We start from the raw sequence: 23,157 nt of genomic DNA on the forward strand, positions 1-23,157 counted from the left end.
ATGAATGACTGCTCAAATAACCCGTTGAAATTAAAAACGAAATACAGGTTAGCAACGTTTCGGCATGTCTGTGCTAAGTTTAGAACAGCTCCTGTTAGCAGACGGGCAGTAGTGATCTTAAATCTAATACTCATTTTAAAAGGCGAGAACGCTGGGGAGAAACCTGCACCCTTCAGTCCAGGAGGCACCAGAGCGCACCCAGACACAGCCCCGGGCCCCGGCCCCGACCCCTTCCCTGCAGCCCGGCACAGCCAGGCCGAGCCTGGAAAGGCAAACTAAGCGGAGCGACGTCTTTCAACAGGACCACAGAATTACAGAACGGCTTGGGTTGGAAGGGACCTTAAAAATCACCCAGTTCCAACCCCCTGCCATGCGCCGGGATACCCTTCCACTGGACCAGGCTGCTCAGAGCTCCGGAGAAACCAGACTAGAACGCTCCCAAGGACGGGGCATCCACAGCTTCTCTGGGAAACGTGTTCCTCTGTCTCAGGGCCCTCACGGCGAAGAGCTCCCTCCCAGTACCTGATCCAACCCCGCTGACGCCCGGCTGGGCCCATTCCCGCCGCCACCGCCCCCCGGCCGCCCCCAGAGGCGGCGGGGCGGAGCCTCCGTCGCGCTCCCGGCCCCGCGCGCGGGGTTCACTTCCGGCCCCGCGTCTCCCCCCGCCCCCTCCCAGCGGCGGCGGCGGCAGCGAAGGAGTTCGGAAGTTCAAAATGGCCGCCGCGGCCGAGCCCGAGCAGCGACCGCCCGAGTAAGGACCGGCTGGAGCGGGGGAGGCTCCTCGGTCTGGAGCTTTGGGGAGGAGGAGAAGGGAGGTGGAAGGAGAAGCGCGGGCGAGGGGATTGGGGAGGGAGAACACACACACGGGACGGGGACGACAAGAAGCGGCCCGGGTGGAAGTGGTGAGGGAGGAGGAGGAGGAAGGGGGTATGAAGAGGAGGATGGGGGAAGGCGGCCGCTCCGGGGGAGGGGGGTTGCTGTAGGCGCCGCTGGCCCCGCGGCGAGGCGGCCCGGCGGGGCCTGGGGCGCTGGATCGGCCCGTGGATTCGGGAGGGCCGCGCGGGGGGAGGGGGGAAGGGAAGCGGCGGCGGGCGCGTGTCCCCGGGAGTCCCGCGTGCGCCTTCCCGCCCTGGTGGCGCTCCGGCCGCGGGGAACCGGGATTGCGGCCGGCGAACCGGCTTTGCCGCCGGTGCGGGGGCCGTGGGACGGAGGGATGTGCATCTTCCGCGTGGATGCGAGGCCGTTGCCCGCCCGGGCGCGCAGGGCTCGGGCATTCCTGAGGCCGATCCGGGCCGGCGCTCCCGGGGATTCCCCGCGCCACTCAAAACGTACACACACCCCCACGCAGCCTCTCCGAGCGGGGCCGGGGGGCTGCGGGCCAGCGGGTGCCGTGGGGCTGCCCTGGGGCCGCCGAGCCGCTGCCCGCCCTGCGGCGAAGCCTCCCTCCCTCCCTCCTTCCCCCGGGCTCTGGCCGCTCTCGCGGTATAGAAAGTGCCCGTGCTGGTGGAAGCAGAAAGTGATTTGTTGCCGCCAGTCCCTCCTTCCAGCCCTCGAAATGACTGGCAAGTCCCGGCTCCCGTTGGGAAGCGAAGATCGAGCTGCCGCCTCCCTGCCGGAACGGGGCTCCCGGGCGTGCTTTTTCCAGGCACCCCGGTTAGTGCCGTGGGGTTTGGGTTTATCCACACTCAGGAGCTCGTGAACACAATCTTCTGGAAATTCTTCTGGGAATTAACTATATAATGCTTGCTCTATCGCTGCTCTTTACTACGTTAATATTTTAGCCATATAAACTGATTTCTGTGTCTTTTTCTCCTTAAAGAGTTTTGATTTGAGGTTTGATTTTATTGTTTATCCTGGGAGTAGAAAACAGGTGAGGAAAAGCAGTGGGAGTACATGTGAGCTATGTAAAACACATGCATATGAAGAATAGTGTTTGGTATTGTAGAAAGTGAAGTAATAAGGTAGAAGCTGATGATAGGAACCCTGTATGAAGGAAAAAGATAGGTGAAATCACTGCACAGCCTTATGAACTTCCTGTAATTCTTCTTCTTGAATTCAAAAATCGGAAAAAGTAGGGCTATAACAGGTTCATGTCACAGTTTCTCTCTATTTAAAGCCATTATCACCTTCTGAAATATTCTTAAAAAGCTTTTTCATCCATGTCATTATATCTCTGAAGCATTTAATGAAATTTTTGAATTTTTGAACAGTTTAATGAAATTACTTGAAATAAATGTATCCCTGTACAGGAAGAAAACGTGAACTATTTCTTGCATATTAATGAACCTAATGTTGCTGTTGAGTTACAAAGACAGCTGGCAGTTGTGTTGGCAGCCTGTAGTGGCCTGAGCTGCTGCTGTGGTGATGTGTCTCGTCTGGCACCTTAGCTACCAGCTGGCTTTTTCAGAATTTAAGATGAGGTTATTACATAACTCCAAAATACATACAATAGCAAAATAACTTCCTTAAAGATTTTGGTGTCACTTTCTGCTATTAAGAGAAGGAAGACTTTCCTGGAATGGCTTGAACAGACATGATTTGTATTTAATATTTTTATAATGTCTTGAAATACCTTTAATGTGCTAATTGGGGGCTTACACAGGATCCTGGGTCCAACTAAAAGAAATTTGGAGGGGCACATATTTCCCTTAAATTCTCCTTGTCACATTTCCCCACTTATGTCACAGATAGACTTGCTCGGGATGGCAAATCCAAGTTGAAGAAGTTTTGCATTTAATGCTTCTTCTTTTAAAACTTTTTATAATGCTAAGAACAAGATAAAATAAGCTCTTTTTAAGTCGGTTTTTCCTCTTTTGTTCTGATATTCTCTTATCATAATGGTGTGGAGTGTCAGGAGGTAGCAATTAAGAAAAACACCTTTCTGTATGCCTTGAGTAAGCAGAAGTAGTAATAAAAAGCATTCTGAGTTAATTCTCTGAATATTTTATATTCTTAAGTCAAACAGTTTGTTCCTTTCCGAAGTTCATAATTTCATAGCACTGAAGTTTTAACAAATAATTTAACCAATAATTTTAGTGTACTTTGCAGAAAAGTCAGCTTTATTTACTAGTACAAGAATTTGCCTTAACTCAAGCAGGAGGGAGTAAATGTGCACTGCTTGAAGATCCTGTCCTTAATTAGAAAGACACTAATCAAATTCGTAGTGAGGTGTTGTCCTTTAGCTCTGGCTTAGAATATATATCTCTGATACATTTATTGGATCAGATTATTGATCGTATTCTTCAGAAACATCTGAAACCAGTAGAGTTCAGAAGATAATTTCCACATTTCTGTGTACATTCACCCCCTGCTCCTGACTGTCATGTTTGGGGGATTTCTTTTCATCTAATGAGGCTTAGTATACAGCAAAGAGCTATGTTTAAGTTATTAAAGTGGTAACTAGTAAATTTCAAAGCTGTAGTTTAGATGGGGCGAGTTTGTAGAAAGGTGAGCTCTGGCACCTGTAATATTATTTCAAAAGGTAAATGTCTGTATTAATAGACAGTTAATTATTTGATGTTCTGAAGGAGATGGGGAGGTATTTGCTAAACACTGTAAAAACCCCTATTGCTAAGCCAGTTTCAGTGGCTATGGAGGAAATACAAGGAAATGTGTAACATCAGGACTGAATTTTATATTTTTTCAAGTTACTATTTGATGAAATTATAGTTAATTGAAAATATTATTTTTAGAAGAAACACTGTATAATATTATTTTAATAACCTGCTCTACACTTATTTGCAGCTGTTTTGGTCAAGGGCATTTTACTGGTGTCAAGATTACCACATTTTTTTGAAGCCACTAATCTGCTGCATACTATCAAAAAGCTACTCTGAAATTAGACTTCCTTAATTTATCCTGTTCCTCAATAGTGTTCCCTGTATTGCATAAATAATATGAATTATTTTACATTTTTTGGTTTTCTAACAGGTGTGTACATTTAGAGTGCAGCTAAGAGAGTTAGTCAGCTCTGCATGAGATTTTGCAAGAAGGTTTCGTAAGGTGGTCAGCATCATACCTTGAAATAAATTTTGATCTTTGGAGCACAACTGTTTTCTGCCACTTGAAAATGCTTGTTAAAGGTATAGCTTGGGTTAGGCATTGGAGTGGAGCAGAAAGTGACATAGGTGAGGATGTACTGACAAATAAATATTCAGCACTGTTGTATGCTGTTAACAGGTAATTCAGAATTGAATGTAAAGGCGTAAGCATTGATTCCATCCACACATTTGGTTTTGTCAGTGCATTTGCTGTCTGTTCCTTCCATACTATTTCCTTCTGCAGCCGTAGCTGTCTGTTCCTGAGGAAGTGTGTTTGCTGTTATAACTTAAATTAGCGATACATTTTTAATTCTCCCAAAGGTAGGTGAATAAATGCCAGTTAGCTTCTATCATAAAAGGCTGTCTATTTAACATGAAATAAAGGACTACAGTGAGTTGATAGTACTGATCTCTTTATTTTTTGCAGGGTTGAGGATGCTGAGGCATCCGAGAAAAGTGTGAATGAAGAAAATGGGGAAGTGTCAGAGGCAGACCAACCTCAGAACAAGCACAGCAGACACAAAAAAAAGAAACACAAACACCGAAGTAAACACAAGAAACACAAACATTCTTCAGAAGATGACAAGGACAAAAAACATAAACACAGACACAAACATAAGAAACATAAATGGAAAGAGGTGGCTGATACCTCTGACAAAGAAGATGGACCAGCTAAAAGAACTAAAATTGATTTTTTGGCTCCTCTGGAAGACTTAGAAAAACAGAGAGCATTGCTGAAAGCTGAACTTGAAAACGAATTAATGGAAGGAAAAGTCCAGTCTGGGATGGGATTAATATTACAAGGTTATGAGTCAGGATCTGAAGAAGAGGGGGAGATAAATGAAAAAGCACGAAATGGAACAAGACCTACAACAAAGTCAAATACTAAGGGGAAATTAGAACCTGTGGACAATAAAACTAGTTCCAAGAAAGCAAGTAAGAGTGAATCAAAAGAAAGGACTAGGCACAGATCTGACAAAAAGAAAGCCAAGGCAGGAGTTGATGGAGTCAAAGAGAAGACTACTAGAAGCAAGTCAAAAGAAAGGAGGAAATCCAAAAGTCCTTATAAGAGAAGTAAGTCTCAAGATCAGACAAGGAAATCTAGGTCTCCAGTACTTAAGAGGAGATCTCAGGAGAAAAACAGAAAGTCTAAGTCTCCTCCAGAGGATAGAAATAAGGCTGATGATAAAAGTAAATCAAGAGACCGCAGAAAGTCTCCAGTTGTAAATGAAAGCAAAAGCAGAGATCGTGGTAGAAAATCTAAATCTCCAGCAGAACTAAGAAGCAAATCCAAAGATAGAAGATCACGGTCCAAAGATAGAAAACCTAGGAGATCAGAGACTGACAAAGAAAAAAAGCCAATTAAATCTCCTTCTAAAGATGCTTCTTCAGGGAAAGAAAACAGGTCCCCTAGACGACCTGGCCGCAGCCCAAAAGGGAGAAGCTTATCTCCCAAGCAGCGTGAAAAGTCAAGAAGAAGCAGATCCCCTCTCTTTAATGATCGTAGATCTAAACAGAGTAGATCCCCCTCTCGAACCCGCTCTCCAGTTAGAAGAGTGAGGAGCAGATCTGCAGAAAGAAAAAGAAGAGAATCAGAAAGGAGGCGTCTTTCTTCTCCCAGGTAACTTAAAGTTGTCATGAGCCATCACAAAAATGTATTACAGGATGAACTATCTTCTAGTTTAGCGTTATCTCCTCATTTTGTTGGAAAATAGGTGTTAAAAAAAGGTAATCAGATTGTACATTATATCATGAGCTTACTTTGTATGTATTCAGTTTTTTTAAAAGACTATTCTTCCCAGCTGTCAGATATGCAAGTCATCTTGTGGTTGTTAAAGTGCTAAGTTATTTGCTGCTCACATCCTTACTAGGAACAAGTTTTGTAACTGTGTTCTCATTTTTATCACTGGTTGGATTCAGAATTTGGCTTCTATTTTGTTTCTTTGTCAGCAGTTCTGTTGCTTTCCAGAACTTCTGTGGAGTGAGAATCCTCTCCAGTATTGCATATTAGTGTTGCCTAAAAGTGGATAATTAGCCCCTCTTTCGCCTCAAAAAAAGCCCTAATGATAGAGTCAGTATGTGTGAATGTAAGCAGATTTTTATATCAAGGTGTCCTTCTTGGAGTTTTTTTAATTCAAAATATTGTGGATTTTCATTTGCTAGTGAGATGGTAATGTTGCTTTGTTATTGGACTGCTGTATGTAATTATATTTTGCATACAATTAAAGGATAACTAGTTGGTCTTGGCACTTTTTTAAAAAGACAGATTTAGCCTAGGAAAGCTGTTACCTTGCAATTTTAAGGCTAATAATGCCTGGGTGGTGAGTTTCCAAGAAGAGAACAGTATAAGTGTGTGTGGTTTTGGAAGCTAATTCATTAGCTGTAAGAAGTTTAAGAGTCAGAAGAGTTCAGCATTGGATAATAAATAATTTAAAACTTTGTATCAGGGGGTTTACCTTCACCCAGTCTGAGAACTAAGAAGTATGAATTTAAAATTAATTGGAACCACAAAGCTTAATGAATAGACACCTAGAAATGTGAAAGTTTCAGCTGGAGTCACAGAGGGTTACTCTGGTTTCAGGTATGGGGTATCTTTGGGTACTTTGGAGAATGGTCCCAGTGATGCTCACCCGAACAAGCAAGTATTGTAAATGCTACCAGTTTATCTGGCTGCTTTCTGGTAAATCAGGAATGTGTCGGTGCCCAGCCACTGAGTTTTTCTGGCATAGTACTTGGTTTTTCCTCTGCAGTGTTTTGCATCTTTCAGTTTTCATTTTTCTTGACAGCTTGCATTGCAGCCAGCTTGAATTGGTTGTCTAGACACTTTTTTCAAGTGAAGCATGTGTCTAGAATTTTGCTGTCAAATTCATACTTCTGTAACTGCGTGGTGAGCAGCATGTGAGTGGGGGACTACTAAAATATTTTCTGCTGGAGGTGTTTGCAGATCAGCAGGAATAATCTTTCCTTGTAAGACATCTGAATTAATTTCACCTGTGTTCAAGTTTTAATACTTGTAATTACTCAAACTACTGGAGAATTCCAGGAGCTTTAATGAACAGTTTTAACAAAAAAAAAAAAATCCCAGTAATTTCATTTTTCAAGTTTGTTTCCAGTGTTCTAATCTTGTAAGACACTTCTCAGGTCTTTGACTGAAGTTACTCATTATGTGATGTTACTATGAATTCTTAATCAGCTCCCACATTTTACCTCACCCCTGTGATCTCTGAACTAATTTTTTTCTGTAATAGGTATTTTGATTAGGTTTTAGCAGTACAACTACTCTGTTAGTCAGGAAGCCTGGAACTCTTTATCCTGTGCCTTTTTAGGTAATCTTGTTCACAAGAACATAATATAAATTAATTGAGCTAAAGGTATTGGCCTACTTCAGCATTTGAGTACAGTAATTCCTTGTAGAAACTGCCAGTACTCTGCACATGCATACATTTTCCTTTTGTCTCGCTATTTTGCATCAGTTCTGTATGTCTGATCATTGTCTGTAGTTAAGGTAATTGAAACTGATGTAGCAGTCTCAAAACAAATGAAAAAAGTCGCAGAATGGGTGGAATTAGTCTTTCAGACCTAAGATATTTTGTTCATTGATGAGCTATAACACCTGTTATTCCAAGTTGTTCCAACTTGATTTTAAAAAAATCAAAAATAAGGAGCAGGGAAAAAATAGAGTAGCAACATTTCCTTTGAAATAGGGTAAAACTATTTTCCAATTTCTAATGCAGCCTCATTAGAGTAATTGTTAAATTTATAATTTATATTCTTTCCAGTTTTTGACTGACCTCTTGCTGTCATGCAGTTACGCTTTTCAATCCCATCAGGGATATTTTTTTCTTGAATAATTGTGAGTCTGTTTAGGCAAGAATAAACAAATTTTGAATAGTGTATATAGTGTCCGACTTGAATTTTTTAATTTGAGAAGCGATGTTTAGATTTTAGTTAAGAATTTTAGTTTTCATCTGCTGTTTTAGAATGTGTGAAATATTGAAGCCATGCAGTTGTAGTGCCCAAATTGAAACACACATTATTGTCACTACTGTGAAGTAGCATGACCCTAAGCATAAATTTCAATAGCATGGTGGGAAGTTGGTGAAACAATTCTCAAGATATTGGGGTTTATGTATTGTTTCAGTACTGTGTCTGGTAAACATGAAAACAGGCCACTATTTATGTAAGACCTAAACACAAGCTTTGTTTTAAAACCTCTCTTAGCTTCGTGGTAGTAATTAATGAGCTGTTTCCAGACTTGTCCTGAGCTAGATCTTTGTATGGGCACACAGTTCCTAGGGTGGGGAGAGACATGCAGGAAGGGCAGCCAGCTCTGCAGCCTACTTATCCATCCCTCCCTCAGAAGCCCATCTGGTGGTCCCTCACCTGCAGTAAGATTTTTCAAGTGAGTTTTTAGAGGGAATGGATTTTTTTGTTTTCAGCTTGCTCCTGATTTTTACTACCACTCTCTTCCTCTATTTTAAGAACACGGACCAGGGATGACATTTTGTCTAGGCGTGAAAGATCCAAGGATGTCAGCCCACCCAGCAGATGGTCCCCATCCAGAAGAAGATCTCGGTCCCCCATTAGGAGGAGATCTCGAACACCCCTTCGACGTAGCCGATCTCCCAGAAGGCGGAGTAGATCTCCTCGGAGGAGGTAAAGACACCCTGTGTTGTTAAGTGTATTTTTTAAGATATTACAGGCAGAATAAGGATTGCTATCATATGTGTAAAAAGACCGTGCTATTAATTAAATTGCTTTATTACTTGGAATCCTTTAGTGTCTTTATGTTTTCTGAAAATACTTTCCTTCTTTTCTTAAAAAAACCAAAACAACCCCCCAACCCAAAATCCAAATCTCTTGTTCTTATCAAACAGGGATAGAGGCCGGAGAAGTAGATCTCGCCTTCGAAGGAGGTCCAGGTCACGTGGTGGCCATAGACGTCGAAGCAGAAGCAAAGTTAAAGAAGATAAATTTAAAGGTAGTCTTTCTGAGGGCATGAAAGCTGAACAGGAGTCTTCATCAGATGAAAAGTAAGACTATATTTCTAACTTACACTGATTATTTACACCTTGCAGTTCCATTGATACCAAGAATGAACTAACATTTGTCTTGGTGGTGTAGATTTGAGTTGTCACCTAAAACCATAATCATGTCTTTGTACTTGCGGTCTTGTCAAATTAGTGTTGTGAGAACCTGAAAAACTTTGGAATATGCAAAAAATACCAAGACCTGTTGGCTAGTGGGCAGCCTTGTGGGGAGGATGTATCATTAGATTTTTAAATTCAACTTGATCAGTATCTTGTGAAAACTTTTGGTCTGCTTACTAAAGCTTACTGCTTGAGAAAAAGCTTTAATAGCTGAAAGGATTAACTGCTGTCTGCAAATTGTGTTTATATTTCCTGATCATCTGACTATTCAATTGTGCAAGAGTATGCATTCTTAATGAAATTATTAAGGAAAAACGATGCTGCTGTGAAAAAGAACAGGGATTTTTTGTTTGTTTGTTGTCTTTTAGAAGAGGGCTGTTAATTGTTTGCAATTAAAAATAGAATGCAGAAAGTCCCAATGAGATACAAAGAGATACATTTTCTTTGTAAGGAAATGTAAATATATACAGTGGGATACACTGCATTGCTTTCTGAGTCACTTGAACAACTATTATTCAATATATTCTGTGCTTTATATGCCAAGGAACTGCACTTGGTAAAATTCAGTAGATATTTCAGTAGATAATATGTTTATGAAGTTATATTAAAAATAATACTTTTGTAGTCTTGAAGATTTTGATTTGGAAGAAGAGGATGAAGAAGCAGAGATAAGACAAAGGAGATTACAGCGGCAAGCAATTGTTCAGGTATATGGTTACAGGAACTCATTCTGTGTTTTTAGTGTAAAATGTCATGGTAATGGAAGGCTCTTTGCCTGTTGCTACATTACAATAGTAATTCCTATTGCTGTATTTTTCCAGTTAGTGCATTGTAAATGTTAGTCTCTCTTAAACTCTACACTTCTATTGTCACAGCATTTCTTTTAAAACTGAAGTGACTCTTCTGTGAGTCATTTTTTGCTACAGTCAAATATTCTCTGATGACCTTAAGACATGTTAAAAATGTTCTTCAGTTGCCTTCATCTGTAGGTTTTCTCTGTAGCTGTGTCATTGATATAATAACATCAGTATAACAGTAAGTTATGTATTGATTAACCTAACTGGTCAGTTTGTTTCAAGTAGAAGTTGTCCTTGTCAGTTTTGTAAAGCCACTGTCATGGGTTCCTCCCTAAAAGTACATGTGAATTGCATGAACTTCTTACTTCAGTAACAAGGTAACAGTAATCACAGGTGTAATGTGTGAGCCAAACCCCTGAAGGAAGCTGCGGCCAAAGGGGGTGTCATTGTACAGTACGAGTCAGCTATCTCTTTTCAAAGGTGGGACTTGGCACACAATTAGAACAAGCAGGCAAAATGCTGTAGCATATTTATTTAGTATCAGGTACAAAATTACTGGCTTTAATGTAGCGCTTATTTTAAATAGCACTAAAAATACCGTTTACGGTTTGAGTTTTATGTAAAGCCTGTTGTAAAATCTTTCAGAGCTGTGACTGAGCCAAACCATATAAATTCTTTTTAAAGACTGATTACACCTGATGTTGGTGCAGGCTGGAAGCAAATTGGAGAGCTGAATTCCCTAAATGGAAAAACCTCTGCTTGTATTATTGAGTAGTTAAACCTAGACAACTGAGAGGTAGCAGCATTTCTTCATCTTGATTTTTACCTTTTGGGATAGAAAGTGAGATCTGTATAATTTTGTAGTGCCTAAGGGTGACAAAAATTGTAAAGATGATGTTTGAAGTTTTTTAATGCTTTTGAAAATTTTCAACACAAATGAATAAATATGGTTTATAGTTCACATAAAAAAAACCTAAATCTAAAAGCTACTTTTCTGTACCACAACACTAATAAAACTGGGAAATATTCTAGAATGTAGGATATAAAATAAGTAATTTTTCCTCTAAGACTATATTTAAGTGTTTGAGTGCCAGGATGGTTTAGTAATAATTTCGTTTCTGCCGACATTTTGTTGTGCATAACTAAATAGTTAATATTCATTAATAATCTGTTTTTACGGCAATGTAAAGACCTGAAGCACACACATGAATATTTCAGTGTTATGGTCTGGACTGTGGTGCATTGTGACAAATTGAATTTTCAGAAGTTATATCCGATTTTGAAAATAATCTGTTGTCTTTATAGACATAAGTGATTATGAAAGCAAAGATTAATGTTTCAGCTGAAAGCCCAAACCATTGAAAGGGTGGATGTGAAAATGTTTAAATTGTGATAAGCTATTAAAAAGTAAATTTCTTTTCAGAAATACAAAGGCCAGACAGAAGACAGTAACATATCTGTGCCATCTGAACCAAGCAGCCCTCAGAGTAGTACACGCAGTCGCTCAAATTCTCCTGACGACATCCTAGAAAGAGTTGCTGCTGATGTTAAGGAGTATGAACGGGAAAATGTGGACACATTTGAGGCATCAGTGAAAGCCAAGCACAACCTCATGACAGTTGAACAGAACAATGGTAAGATTCTGACATCTCTCTAGTGCAATTTTTGAAAGCTCAGACACTTGGCTTAGTTTACTTACGTAATTAGGAAGTAGATTGACTTTGTGGATGGAATTTGTGAATGGTTTTGCAAATATTATGGTACTTAAAACATAGCATTAAAATAAATCTTCCTTATTAGGAAGGATAATATGAGTGACACATGTTATGTGTATTTCTGGTAACTCTTAACACAGTTTGTGCTTTACATTTGTAAGAGCAAATAACGATGCCTGTCTATATGGTTAAGAGTTACCCTTCCAAATTTTGCTTTTCACTCAGGCAAGTTGTTTTCTTAGAAGCTTATATAGTCCTAGAGTTTATTTTGTGAGGGTTGGAAGTTATGCTCCTTTTATACCTTTTTTTGGTCAAAGCCACTGTGACAGAAGAATATAGGTGGGTCTGTAGTAATTAAGAATGATTAAGATTAATGATTAAGAATTATTTTGGGGTCATTGCTAGTAAGTCCATTTTAGTAGCACAGCTAATTGCTGAAATGGGTATTTTCTTTCTCTTCTCCCCTGTCATGTACTCTATTGTACAGCCATGTTAAAATTAAATAAATTTTGATATAAAACCTGCCTTTTGCCAGCTGCAGCAAAAGGAACATGGAACATCTTGCAACACACCCTGTAGTATTGAAAGTCTGCTGCTTTTCTTGTCTTTTGAAAGTGGATTACTATACATATTCCAAGTAGTGAGAGGTGTGTGCAGTTGCTGTATGGTTGTATTTGAGCTAGTCGAAGCTGCTTTGGTTTCTCTCTACAGTTTAATTGCAATAGCAATGTTTAATGAGGGCTGTGGAGCCTGCCCAACCCCTCTGAGGGAGAGATGCAGTTAGCTTGTATTTCATGTGCTGTGCTACACCTATCTTTGGGGGCTAAATATGCTGTCTCTAGTGGATGCTTCTCTTCAAAGTAATAAAGCTGCATCTCTTCGGGACTGCTGTACTGCTCTATAGTTTATCCTGGCATTCCCTTGAGCCAGCAGCATTAGTGAAAAGAACCATTTTATGCTGTCTTTGCATATCACAAGTTTAGGCTTATTATGTCTAACAGAAAATGTGCTTTTCCTATTTTGTCAAAGCACGTATTGCTCTCTAATTTTGTCTATTAAAGCATATGAAAATGTAAGTCTTAACTGTGTAGGCTTTTTCCACATAGACATGTAAAAATGGTTTTTAAAGTTACATTCACATCTGGGTGGTAGGATCTGGGTTGGAGGTGGCTGTAACAACAGCTGAAACCAGTGGGCTATCTTCCTCTGCAAGAGTAAATTTTCATTTCTATCCTGACCTCTTATAGGGCCAGAGCAGTAAGTTGCTAAGAAACTAGTCAATAACTCATTGTAGCCCAGTACAGGTGACTGGAACTAAAAGGAAAATTTGAGGAAGTTTTTAGAAGGGTCTGTAGCTCAAAACAGTGGTATAAACTGCCTCCCCACAAGTGTCAGGTGACAGGTCTGTGCCTTGAAATAGTGGTATCAGCATGCTGGATGATTTTTTCTGCTTTCAGATTTCAGTCTGGTTATTTGGTATGGAAGGAGTTTGTGCATCACAAGACGTGAAGCCTCTGAGCTAAATTAACCATTTATTTTTAACTCTTGCGTAGTGAAGGGAGGGTTTCCAATTTAGCATGTTCATGGAGGGCTGCCATAATGTGTGCATGAATGAAATAGTTTGAAGTTTGCTTGCTTTTACTAATGTGTACTTCATTTATATTTCTTTGCTTTTTATCTTATCAACCAAGTAAAATGTCTTTGGGATTTAAAGATGATTAAAAGGTGAGAAAGGGATAATCTTCCCATAACAAAAATGTTTCTCTTTAACACATTGTATTTGACAAAAAGCTGCACACTGGGTCCTTCTTAGCAGGATTGGAGAAAACATTTTCCAAAGAAAGAATTTCTGGGCTTTACAACTTTGGCTTTTAGTAAAGTATCTTGTGATTAGCAGAAAAGCATGAAGTTATGTATTGAAAACTGTATTGAATTATGACTGTATTTTTTAATATATACATACAGTAATTTTTTCTTTCTATACATATATATAGTCATTATTTGTAGGGAGAATGTAAGTATGTAGGTTTTTCTTTCTGCTATGCTTACTTGAAAGCTATTGCACGTAGTTTTACAAAGAGATATAAATTTTTGAGTTGTTTGAAGAACTTAAGTAGTCTGAGTTTTATATTCCAGAATGTGAAATGGTATTTGCTAGAAACATTAGTAGAGCTACCTGTTTGCCAATGTACTGATCTTATCTGTTGTAAAGATACCAAGTGCCAAATTATACTGGATCTTATCTGTTGTAAAGATACCAAGTGCCAAATTATACTGGCAACAGAGTTATCATTTGCCATTTTTTTCATGTTGAGTAATTTGAATTTCATTTTAAGGTTCATCTCAGAAGAAGCTCCTAGCTCCCGATATGTTCACAGAATCAGATGATATGTTCGCTGCATATTTTGATGTAGGTAATTCTTAGAGATGAAATGTATGATTTTTTTTCTGCTTGATTTGTGTTAGAGTTCACTGTCACTTGAGGGTTGTGAGAACTTTGATTTGTAAAAGCATGTGCTACTAAGTGACTTGTATGTTCTTAATCTTTTGGTCAGCCAAGGCAGGCAAAGTACTTCTTAATTAGAATTTTAATGAAATGAAACCTGCTGAAATTAGTGGCAGTTTTACCAGAGTTAGTGACTGGGGAATTCACCTGCTGTTTGAATACAATGGCACATGTTAAAAACATGAATCTATTTATAAGTTCAGCTTATTATTGTTACCATGTTGCAATGTTCTAAATATGACATTTTTCCAGAGATTCATGTATGGTTAATTAAAAAATGTGTAAGATACTATAATTGACTAATGATGCTGTGTTGGAGTAATCTCATGGATTGTTTGGAGATTTTTTGGGATGAAGAGGTAAATTTCCTGGTTTTACTTATCACTTTATTAGCTTTTCTCTAAATATGCTGCAGTGACCCTCAGATATTGGCAGTCCAGTGACTACTTTTGAGACTTTACGTGCCATTCTCTATAAATCCGCTGCATTGTTGCTGATGCACGGCACTGAGAAATCACTAAAGACAAGAAATTTCGTCTTAACTTAAACCAAAATTAACTGCAGATTTTTTTGGCAGATACAACACAGGCTGTGGTTTCACTCTAGTAACACTGGTATCCCTCTGACCTGGAAAAAAGATGAATACTTTAAGGGTAGTGTGTGTGTGAAGGTGCATTTCTAAAAGTTCAGAAGTTAAAAGTGGGGATTTATATGGCTTGTAAGTGAGCAGATCCCCTTCCAGAAACTGTTGTTCAATTGAAGATAAACTCTGCTACTCATAATTTTGAATTTATGATTAAAATACTGCCCATTCTGTTAGGAGATGTCAACAGCAGTTATAGAAGTGTTATGGTAGTATGTATAATAGTAAGAAACAAGTGGCATGCAATGAACAGAAATTCAAGGCTTAAACAGTTGTGTTTTCCTTGCAAACTGCTGAACTTTTTTACTATAAACTTACTGTAAATAAGTCGTCTTACTTAGATGGTCCAAAATGTGCATTCTAATGTGACTTATATAAATTCCTTGTGAGTATTAATTGAAACTTTGCCCATTTATGTTTAATAATAATTCTGTTGGTTGATCTCATCCTCTTTCCTTGCATCAGTCTTTAGATACTGGTATGTAAATAACATTAACTTGTTTCTCCTGCAAGATAAGTGTGTTTGTATTGTGGAGAGAACAGTTTTTCAGTAGGGAAAAAGGGCTTTGGGAAGTAAACATCAAAGAAAAATACAGAACACACAAGCAAAGCTGTTAATTTTCTTTTTATTTCAGAGTGCTCGTCTAAGGGCTGCTGGGTTTGGAAAAGACTTCAAAGAAAACCCCAATCTCAGGGATAACTGGACAGATGCAGAAGGCTATTACCGTAAGTTGTGTTTGTTTATCTGCAAGGACAGGTAGAGGGAGGGTGCTGAGTGAAGGTCCTCATGTATAAAAGTATGGAAATGTTGTTCTAATGCAGATGTATCCCATCTGCATTAGAAGAACCCAGAGCCCTCTCTAAGTGTGTAAGGTAATGGATGAAACAAACATGCAGGTTTTAACCTCAGTTTTGAAAGGACTCCAGACTTAGAGAATCACCCTTTGTTCCCCATAATTTCCACAAAGATAGGTGATACAAAACATAGTACAACATGAAATTGAAGGATCTTGCTATTTACCCTCATATTTTGTAATGCTAGAGAATGGTTTATTTTTCTTAAAAAGTTCCATTAGGTTTATACCTCATAACTTGAACTTGCTTGGTTTTATCCCTCAGGTGTTAATATAGGTGAAGTTCTAGATAAGCGTTACAATGTCTATGGTTACACTGGTCAGGGAGTCTTCAGCAACGTAGTGCGAGCCAGGGACATGGCCAGAGCAAACCAAGAAGTAGCGGTGAAAATCATCAGGAACAATGAACTTATGTAAGTAATGGGGTTTTTTGATGGTAATAAAGCATGTGGAACAGTTGGAAGTTTTTCATGGTATGATTTGAATCTCCCTTTGTTTCAAGTGAAGTAGCAGATCACAGCTGTGATTCCTGCCTTTTCTGCTAATAGGAGCAGCCAGATAATGGGAAGCGCTTGAGGACTATGTATCCACACTGCTTTACAGCTATCACAGGAAGAAGGGTATTTGCATTTTAGTCAGGCACTTTCTCATTTGCAAAACTGCAGGGAACAGTGATAGCAAGAAAAAAGGTTACAGCTAATTATGAGCCCTATGTTTCTTGAGATGGGAGATGTGAACTGTAAAAATTTTGTTTCAATGGACCAAATCTGTTTGGCAGGCTGTGGGTTGGATCCCAGTCAATCATCTGCAACTTTCAAAAAGATCTCCATACATTTAATTATTTTTGTTTATTTTCTAAACATTTGCATGTATATAAGATACATAAAAAGAGGTGGTATTCTCACTGTTGAAATACAAAATAAAAAATAGGTCTTTCAGAATGGGTGAACATTAACAAGTAATATCTCTTAAACTATGTCATTTGAGGACTTGACTTGTCTACAATACTTGTTTTTACCATCTGCTGCAGTATTTATACAGTAATTTCTTGTGTCCTCTTCTGTTAATGACAGCTTAAATGAAAATCTTTTCCATGTATTTTACCTTGGAAATTTTAAAAGTTGTCTTACTGTGTGTATAACTGGATTTGTTTTCATTATATGAATAAGTATCTAGAAAAGTTTTAAAGGCAAAAGGGAGGCTGATAAGCTGTTTCAGTTTGGTATGTTGTATAGGTAATAAGCTTGGATGTGTGATTGAATCCATAGTCAGTTCAGTTTAAATCTTTTAATACTGTTGTATGTGGTGAAGCACTTCTTTAAACAAGTAAACTTTTCAAGTGAGTGCTGTTTGAAATTTGTCACGTTACAGGACAAAATCCAGTTTTAGCCTTAGATGCAACTGAGAGTAAGGAAAGGATAAGTAGGTTGCAACGGTACAGTGAATATCCAGGAATTAAATGAACTTACCTACTGACAGCAAACCATTGTTGTGATTTTTGTTTTTTCAGCTGTGGTACATTAAGTATTGACAAGATACTTCTCTTTCCTGGATAATTATAGCCACACAAGTGAATGTTTAGATTTTAAAAGATATTAGAATTTAACTGATTTTGTTTTATAATCATATTTCTCTGTTTTCAGGCAAAAAACTGGCCTAAAAGAACTGGAATTTTTAAAGAAGCTCAATGATGCTGATCCTGATGACAAGTTTCATTGTCTACGGTTGTTTAGGCATTTCTACCACAAACAACATCTCTGTCTGGTATTTGAGCCTCTCAGGTAAGATAACAAATGTTTGGGGTTCTCTGTAAAAGATAAAGTACTACTGTGTATTCTTTACCTATCTGGATTTGGCTGTTGTTTTGATACCTTGTTCTAGTGCCAAGATTCAAGAATGCAAGGAACTTTGAAAAAAAAAATTGCCTGTGGGCACAAATTCACAGATTACTGGACTATTTCTGATTTATTTTTAGCACTGTTGTGAGTTTTCTGCCTGGAAAATATTTGAAACAAGATAATGTATTAACGATAGTTCATCTCTCTAGTACTGGTCTTAATGTTTTTTTGCATGTGTCAGTATTTTAATTAGTTTTCATACTTCTTCATTTTAAGGGTTTGTGTTAAGATGCATTCCCAGAGAGATTCAGGAAATGCTGTATATTCTGTAAAGAGTACACATATAGTAACAGCCTTAGGGAGAATATTGTTACAGTGATTCTTTGTATGCTCACTTTCTGTTCAAGTAATTAAGTTCTTGTGACAGGTTGATCGTAGATACTATTTTATGGTAGATCAGATATATTAATTGCCTTAGTCCCCATTCCTACCTAGAGACATCAGTTGTTCAAATCCTAAGTTTTCTGTCTGTGTCATATTTTAAGTTTTGCCATGTTTGGGGTGAAGATAAGTTATATACTGAAACAATGCAAATTTTGTGAGATTACTATCATATTTCATTAATAAGCTGTAAAACAAATTATTGTCTTGTGCTACACTATCTCTTGATAAGACACTTTTACCTTATTTATGTCCAGTTATGTTTTTGTCCTAGAACGATTGTCCTTTTATCTGCTGTTTGAGTCACCAAAAAAATCTCCTCAGCTTTTATCTTTTGCCTGTTTCCTTTTTCATTTATGTCTGAAAAAAAATGAGTACAAAGGGTTTATGGTTGTTAAGAAAATTCTGTTCAGTTGCAAATAAATCCTCTCGTCTCAATATTGATTAAAAATTTGCTCTGAACTACGTAAGTCCAGTGCAGTAAGTAATTACACAGCATAAGACAGATCTGATTGACCAGCCTTTTTATTTCAATTCTGTTGCTCACAGTGGAATGTTGAATGCTACATTTCTCAAACAATAAGTAAAGCTAACTGGTTTGTTCAAGTTTGTAATAGAATTTAGGAGGCCACTATTGGTTTTTCTGTTAAACTCTTTCAAATTCTTTCTTTCCCCCTTTCCCTTAACAGTATGAATTTACGAGAGGTGTTGAAGAAGTATGGGAAAGATGTTGGACTCCACATTAAAGCTGTGCGTTCCTACAGCCAGCAGTTGTTCTTGGCTTTAAAACTTCTTAAAAGATGCAATATCCTCCATGCAGATATTAAACCAGATAATATTTTGGTAAGTAACAAATAATTTAAAACTTTTTTTTTGCATGGTCTGTAGCGTAAAATAAAGTATTTGTAATTCATATAATTCTTTCAATTTAGATCAAGTCAAATTTACTGAAAATGTTAAGGGTTCACACTTTGATATAAGATGATATTGTGGTGTGAATAGTAAGAAAAAATACAACACACCATCTAAATAAAATCTTTTTCAAACATTCATCCCCTTCTGTCTTTATAGAAAGCAGACTTTCCAAAGTAGGACAGTTTAGGAATATTTCTCTTACAGGAGAAATATTCAAAATTTTTCCATCAGTACTTGAGAGATGTTCTTGATTTCTGCAAAATGGAAGCAGGTTGTTTGAGTCTGAATGGAGATTTTGTTTATGTGAGTGAGATGAGGGGGAAAGGTCCGTAATGCCTCTTTTCCAGTAGGGCATGAGAGCTACATCAGAGGAGTCTTTCCTTTGGTTTTTTTGGACATCATCCCTGTGACAAACTCAGATGTTTACTTTATCTGAAATGTTCTCTTATTACTGTCTCAGGAGTAAAATCTGCTATTCACATCTCTAAGCATGAGATGTGAATGTCTAAGCATGAGATGTGAATAATATGCTGTTTTATAAGTGGTACTCTGGATACTGGAGTTGCAAGTCTAAATTGGTAAAATTTCAATACCTGGCATGAAATCTGGGTCCACAGATATTTTGTTATGGGAAAAGGACATGAAACTGACTTTTGGTATTTTGTAGGGTCTGAAGGCATTACCTCTCATTTTGAGCAAGTTTTATAATTTTTTGAATACTGAGAGGAAGGAACTTCCAAATTTAAGTCTGAACATTTTTCCTCTCTCTGACTTAAATGTGTTGTCACTTTTACAGTTCCGTTCTCAATTCTCTCCACAAATAGTGCTAATAGATATTTATGTTTAATTTGCAGGTGAATGAGTCTAAAACGATACTAAAGCTTTGTGACTTCGGCTCAGCTTCACATGTCGCAGATAATGACATCACACCCTATCTAGTTAGTAGATTTTATCGAGCTCCAGAAATCAGTAAGTACATTTTGGATTAGCTACATCTATCACATACCAGCAAGTGCCAGTATTAGCAGATGAAAATTTGACTTGAATTTATCATCTAGTCTTAGCAAAACATGACTGAATACGATGGCTGTCAAAAATTCAGCCTTTGAAGGCATGTTCGTGCGACTCTTCATGTATGTTGGTGATCAGCTCAGTGAAAAGTCATTCTCAGGGGTTATAATTATGTTTCAATTTAGAGGTATTGTTCTGATCTCTTGGTTTTTGCTAATTTAAAGCTGATCAGTTTAGGCATTCGGTAAAAGCTTCCCTTGCTAAAATAAGGGTACTTCAAAAGCTGAAAGGTTTATGTCCTTCTTTTATGGTAGCTTTTTATTCCTAAGAAGAGCAGCACCAATATAGTTTACAAATCAGAATTATAAAATTTATCTGCTTTTGTGATATTATATCAAAGTCTGCCTGTATGGAATTAACTGGAATTGTTCTGTTTCAGTTATAGGAAAAATCTATGACTATGGTATAGATATGTGGTCTGTAGGCTGCACATTATATGAGCTTTATACAGGAAAAATACTGTTTCCTGGCAAAACCAATAATCATATGTTGAAACTTGCCATGGATCTCAAAGGAAAGATGCCAAACAAGGTAAGAAAAATAAATATTTCGTATTTTAAACTGCTCTAATGAACAGTAGAACTTACAGTCTTTGTTCTCCTGGAATTCTGTTTCTTATCTCTTATATATATATATTCTTAACAGTAAGTACTGGACTTTGCTCTGACTATATAATTTATACTGATTTAAAATCTTATCAAGTGAAAGTATACAGCTTCTTTTTCATAGACTTAAGTATAAAGTGAAAGCAGAAACCTTCTAAGCACTGACCTGAAAAAAAGCGTAAGTCAATGAAAGATACTGTGTCCTTTTTCAAAAGGTTTGAACTGTATCTTTGTATTCAATCTCAACATCTCTTCTTGTCCTTTGGTATTTTTTTGTTAGTATAAAATTACTTATGTTAGTATTATTAGACATTGATGTTAATTGTGAAATGTGTAAGACACAGAGAACTTGCCTGAAACTCTTGCCTCTTCCTCATTTTCCAGATGATTCGAAAAGGTGTGTTCAAAGATCAGCACTTTGATCAAAATCTCAACTTTATGTATATAGAAGTAGATAAAGTGACGGAAAGGGTAAGTCCTCCATGTGTTGACTAATCCATTACTTTTTCCAAGCTTTCTTACTACATGGTCTTTCAAATGTACCTTGTCTTCCTAATTAAAAACAAGATTTTTAAGCTACTAGAAAGTCTTTTGCAGCAGTATGAACAGATTACATAGTTATAAAATGGCCAAAGAGATTTTTTTTCCCTAGGAGGTAGGAACACAATTAAGAAAACGAAATTTAATCTGGTAGATATACAGGGTATCTCCATATAATCTATCCATAATTTATTAATAAAAGAAATTCTGCCTTCGTTTTGCAGAAGGACATTTAGAATGATATGGTTATATTGTATGAGGTCACTATTAATTTTGGTATCATCTTGACATATATTTAAGAAGAATCACAAAATAGTGGTCAGATACGGGAACTTTCCATGTGGACTTCCATGTTCTGAGTTAACTGGGATGTCAGGTTCATGTGTGAACCTGTGTTGGTGGCCTCCCCCTTGACAGTGTTTTTTCCACTCTTTTCTCTGCACATGATGATTTTATGAGGCCTTATGGGGGCAGGGTGTTGCTGCTCAGATACAAGACAAGCCTGCAGTGAAGCTGCTGCTGAGGCTCTGTAAAAGGGATGGATAGGGAGTTTGTGCATTACTTCTGTTCTACAAGGCTACCATTTCTGTGTTTGTAGGAGAAGGTTACTGTTATGAGCACCATTAATCCAACCAAGGACCTTTTAGCAGACTTGATTGGGTGCCAACGACTCCCTGAAGACCAGCGTAAAAAAGTGCACCAGCTTAAGGACTTGTTGGACCAGATTCTAATGCTAGACCCAGCTAAACGGATTAGCATCAACCAGGCTCTGCAGCACGCCTTCATCCAGGAGAAAATTTAAACCAGATGAAGAAGTTCAAAGGGTTTGATTAATTAAGATACAAAGACTGAAGAAATTTCACAGCAGTTATTAATGTATATAAACATAAATATTTCCCCTGCAAAGTTGAGGAAGAAATTATACATTTGAATTAACATCAAGGCTGATATTTCTTTTAGAAATGTTAGAGTAATTCTGTTTTGTGTCTTATGTGAAAATTTTCACTGTAGAACTGTTTTAATTGCCAAGACTGCACAAAACTACAATGCTAATGTATATGGTTGCAGTTCGTATATAATATAAAAAGAAAAAAGCATCTGTTATAAAAAAAAGAAAGAAAAAAAAAAAGAGAGCAGTAATACTGGGTGGTTGATTTGTTTTTAGCAGACTTGGCTTCATTTTTGTCTTTACAAAATGGCCAGCATAAATGCTGTTTATATTCACATTTTCCTAGGTGTGTGTGTGCAGGCCACAGCAGCATGCCCTTGGTGTAGTCAGTGCCGAAGGGGGTCTGTTCCTTCTTGAGCCTGCCCGCAGGGATGGTCTCCTCTTTTAAAGCAGGTTGTGTACAACTTTCAGTACACTGAAGGTAAGCTAACCCATCAACATCACCGGTGTTTAAGCTGTTATTTTACTGGAACAACTGACAAATGAGAGACAATAGCATTGTGGCAGAAGTCCCTGCATGTTTGAGAAATGATCTTGTTTTATTTTCTGGCATTGCAACCGTGGCATAGTTACAACTTCTGTTCTGTTCATCACATTTAAAACTGGGAGAGAGCGCACTTGATGGATAGAGCGCCTTCAGTGTACTGTTTCTTATTAATTTAGTTTTTTTAATCAACTTGCTATAGACTTTGTATACATTTTGTTAAATACAGTTCACTATGACATAGAACCAATACTCACAGAAGAGTTTTCATTTAGTAATTACATATGTTGGGATCTCATTCAAAAGACCTTATACCTAAAGGATAGATAGACAACATAAAGAAATTTTTAACTATTTGTATGTCATTTTGAAAGTGTACTGCTTTATGCTAAAAGTGTTTCATTTGTTCATTGTTTTCATTATTTGTGATCATGTTGTCTTTCAATACAGGCATAAACCTTCCACTCTTGAACAAAGCAGCTGCTTTTTAAAAGCGGTAATTGCTTCTTTACCTTTTATTTCTTTTGTAAATGAAGCTTTTCTTTAAGAAATGTGACTTTAAAGTGTTGTCTCTTGCATAAAACAGTTGACACTTACTTATTGTAAAGT

At 37.9% G+C, this 23,157-nt stretch overlaps 1 protein-coding gene across 2 annotated transcripts; it reads left to right on the plus strand.

Moving 5' to 3' along the window:
* The first annotated feature begins 596 nt into the window (after positions 1-596).
* Positions 597-23,044, plus strand: PRP4K (pre-mRNA processing factor kinase PRP4K). Of its 2 annotated transcripts, none has more exons than XM_068198625.1 (16): positions 597-751; positions 4,468-5,661; positions 8,523-8,696; positions 8,918-9,073; positions 9,816-9,897; positions 11,411-11,621; positions 14,039-14,112; positions 15,487-15,577; positions 15,971-16,118; positions 17,349-17,486; positions 18,674-18,827; positions 19,754-19,868; positions 20,350-20,501; positions 20,960-21,046; positions 21,714-22,485; positions 22,999-23,044. In XM_068198625.1, exons 1-15 carry the CDS (start codon positions 714-716, stop codon positions 21,915-21,917), a joined length of 3,018 nt encoding a protein of 1,005 aa, XP_068054726.1. In that variant the 5' UTR covers positions 597-713; the 3' UTR covers positions 21,918-22,485; positions 22,999-23,044. The 2 variants fall into 2 exon arrangements, with proteins under 2 accessions (XP_068054726.1, XP_068054734.1); XM_068198633.1 differs by lacking the exon at positions 22,999-23,044 and having other exon boundaries at positions 21,714-21,991; positions 22,351-22,486.
* The last annotated feature ends 113 nt before the right edge of the window (positions 23,045-23,157 follow it).

This window comes from Anomalospiza imberbis, chromosome 1 (assembly GCF_031753505.1).
Source record: "Anomalospiza imberbis isolate Cuckoo-Finch-1a 21T00152 chromosome 1, ASM3175350v1, whole genome shotgun sequence".
NCBI classification, from domain to species: Eukaryota; Metazoa; Chordata; class Aves; order Passeriformes; family Viduidae; genus Anomalospiza; species Anomalospiza imberbis.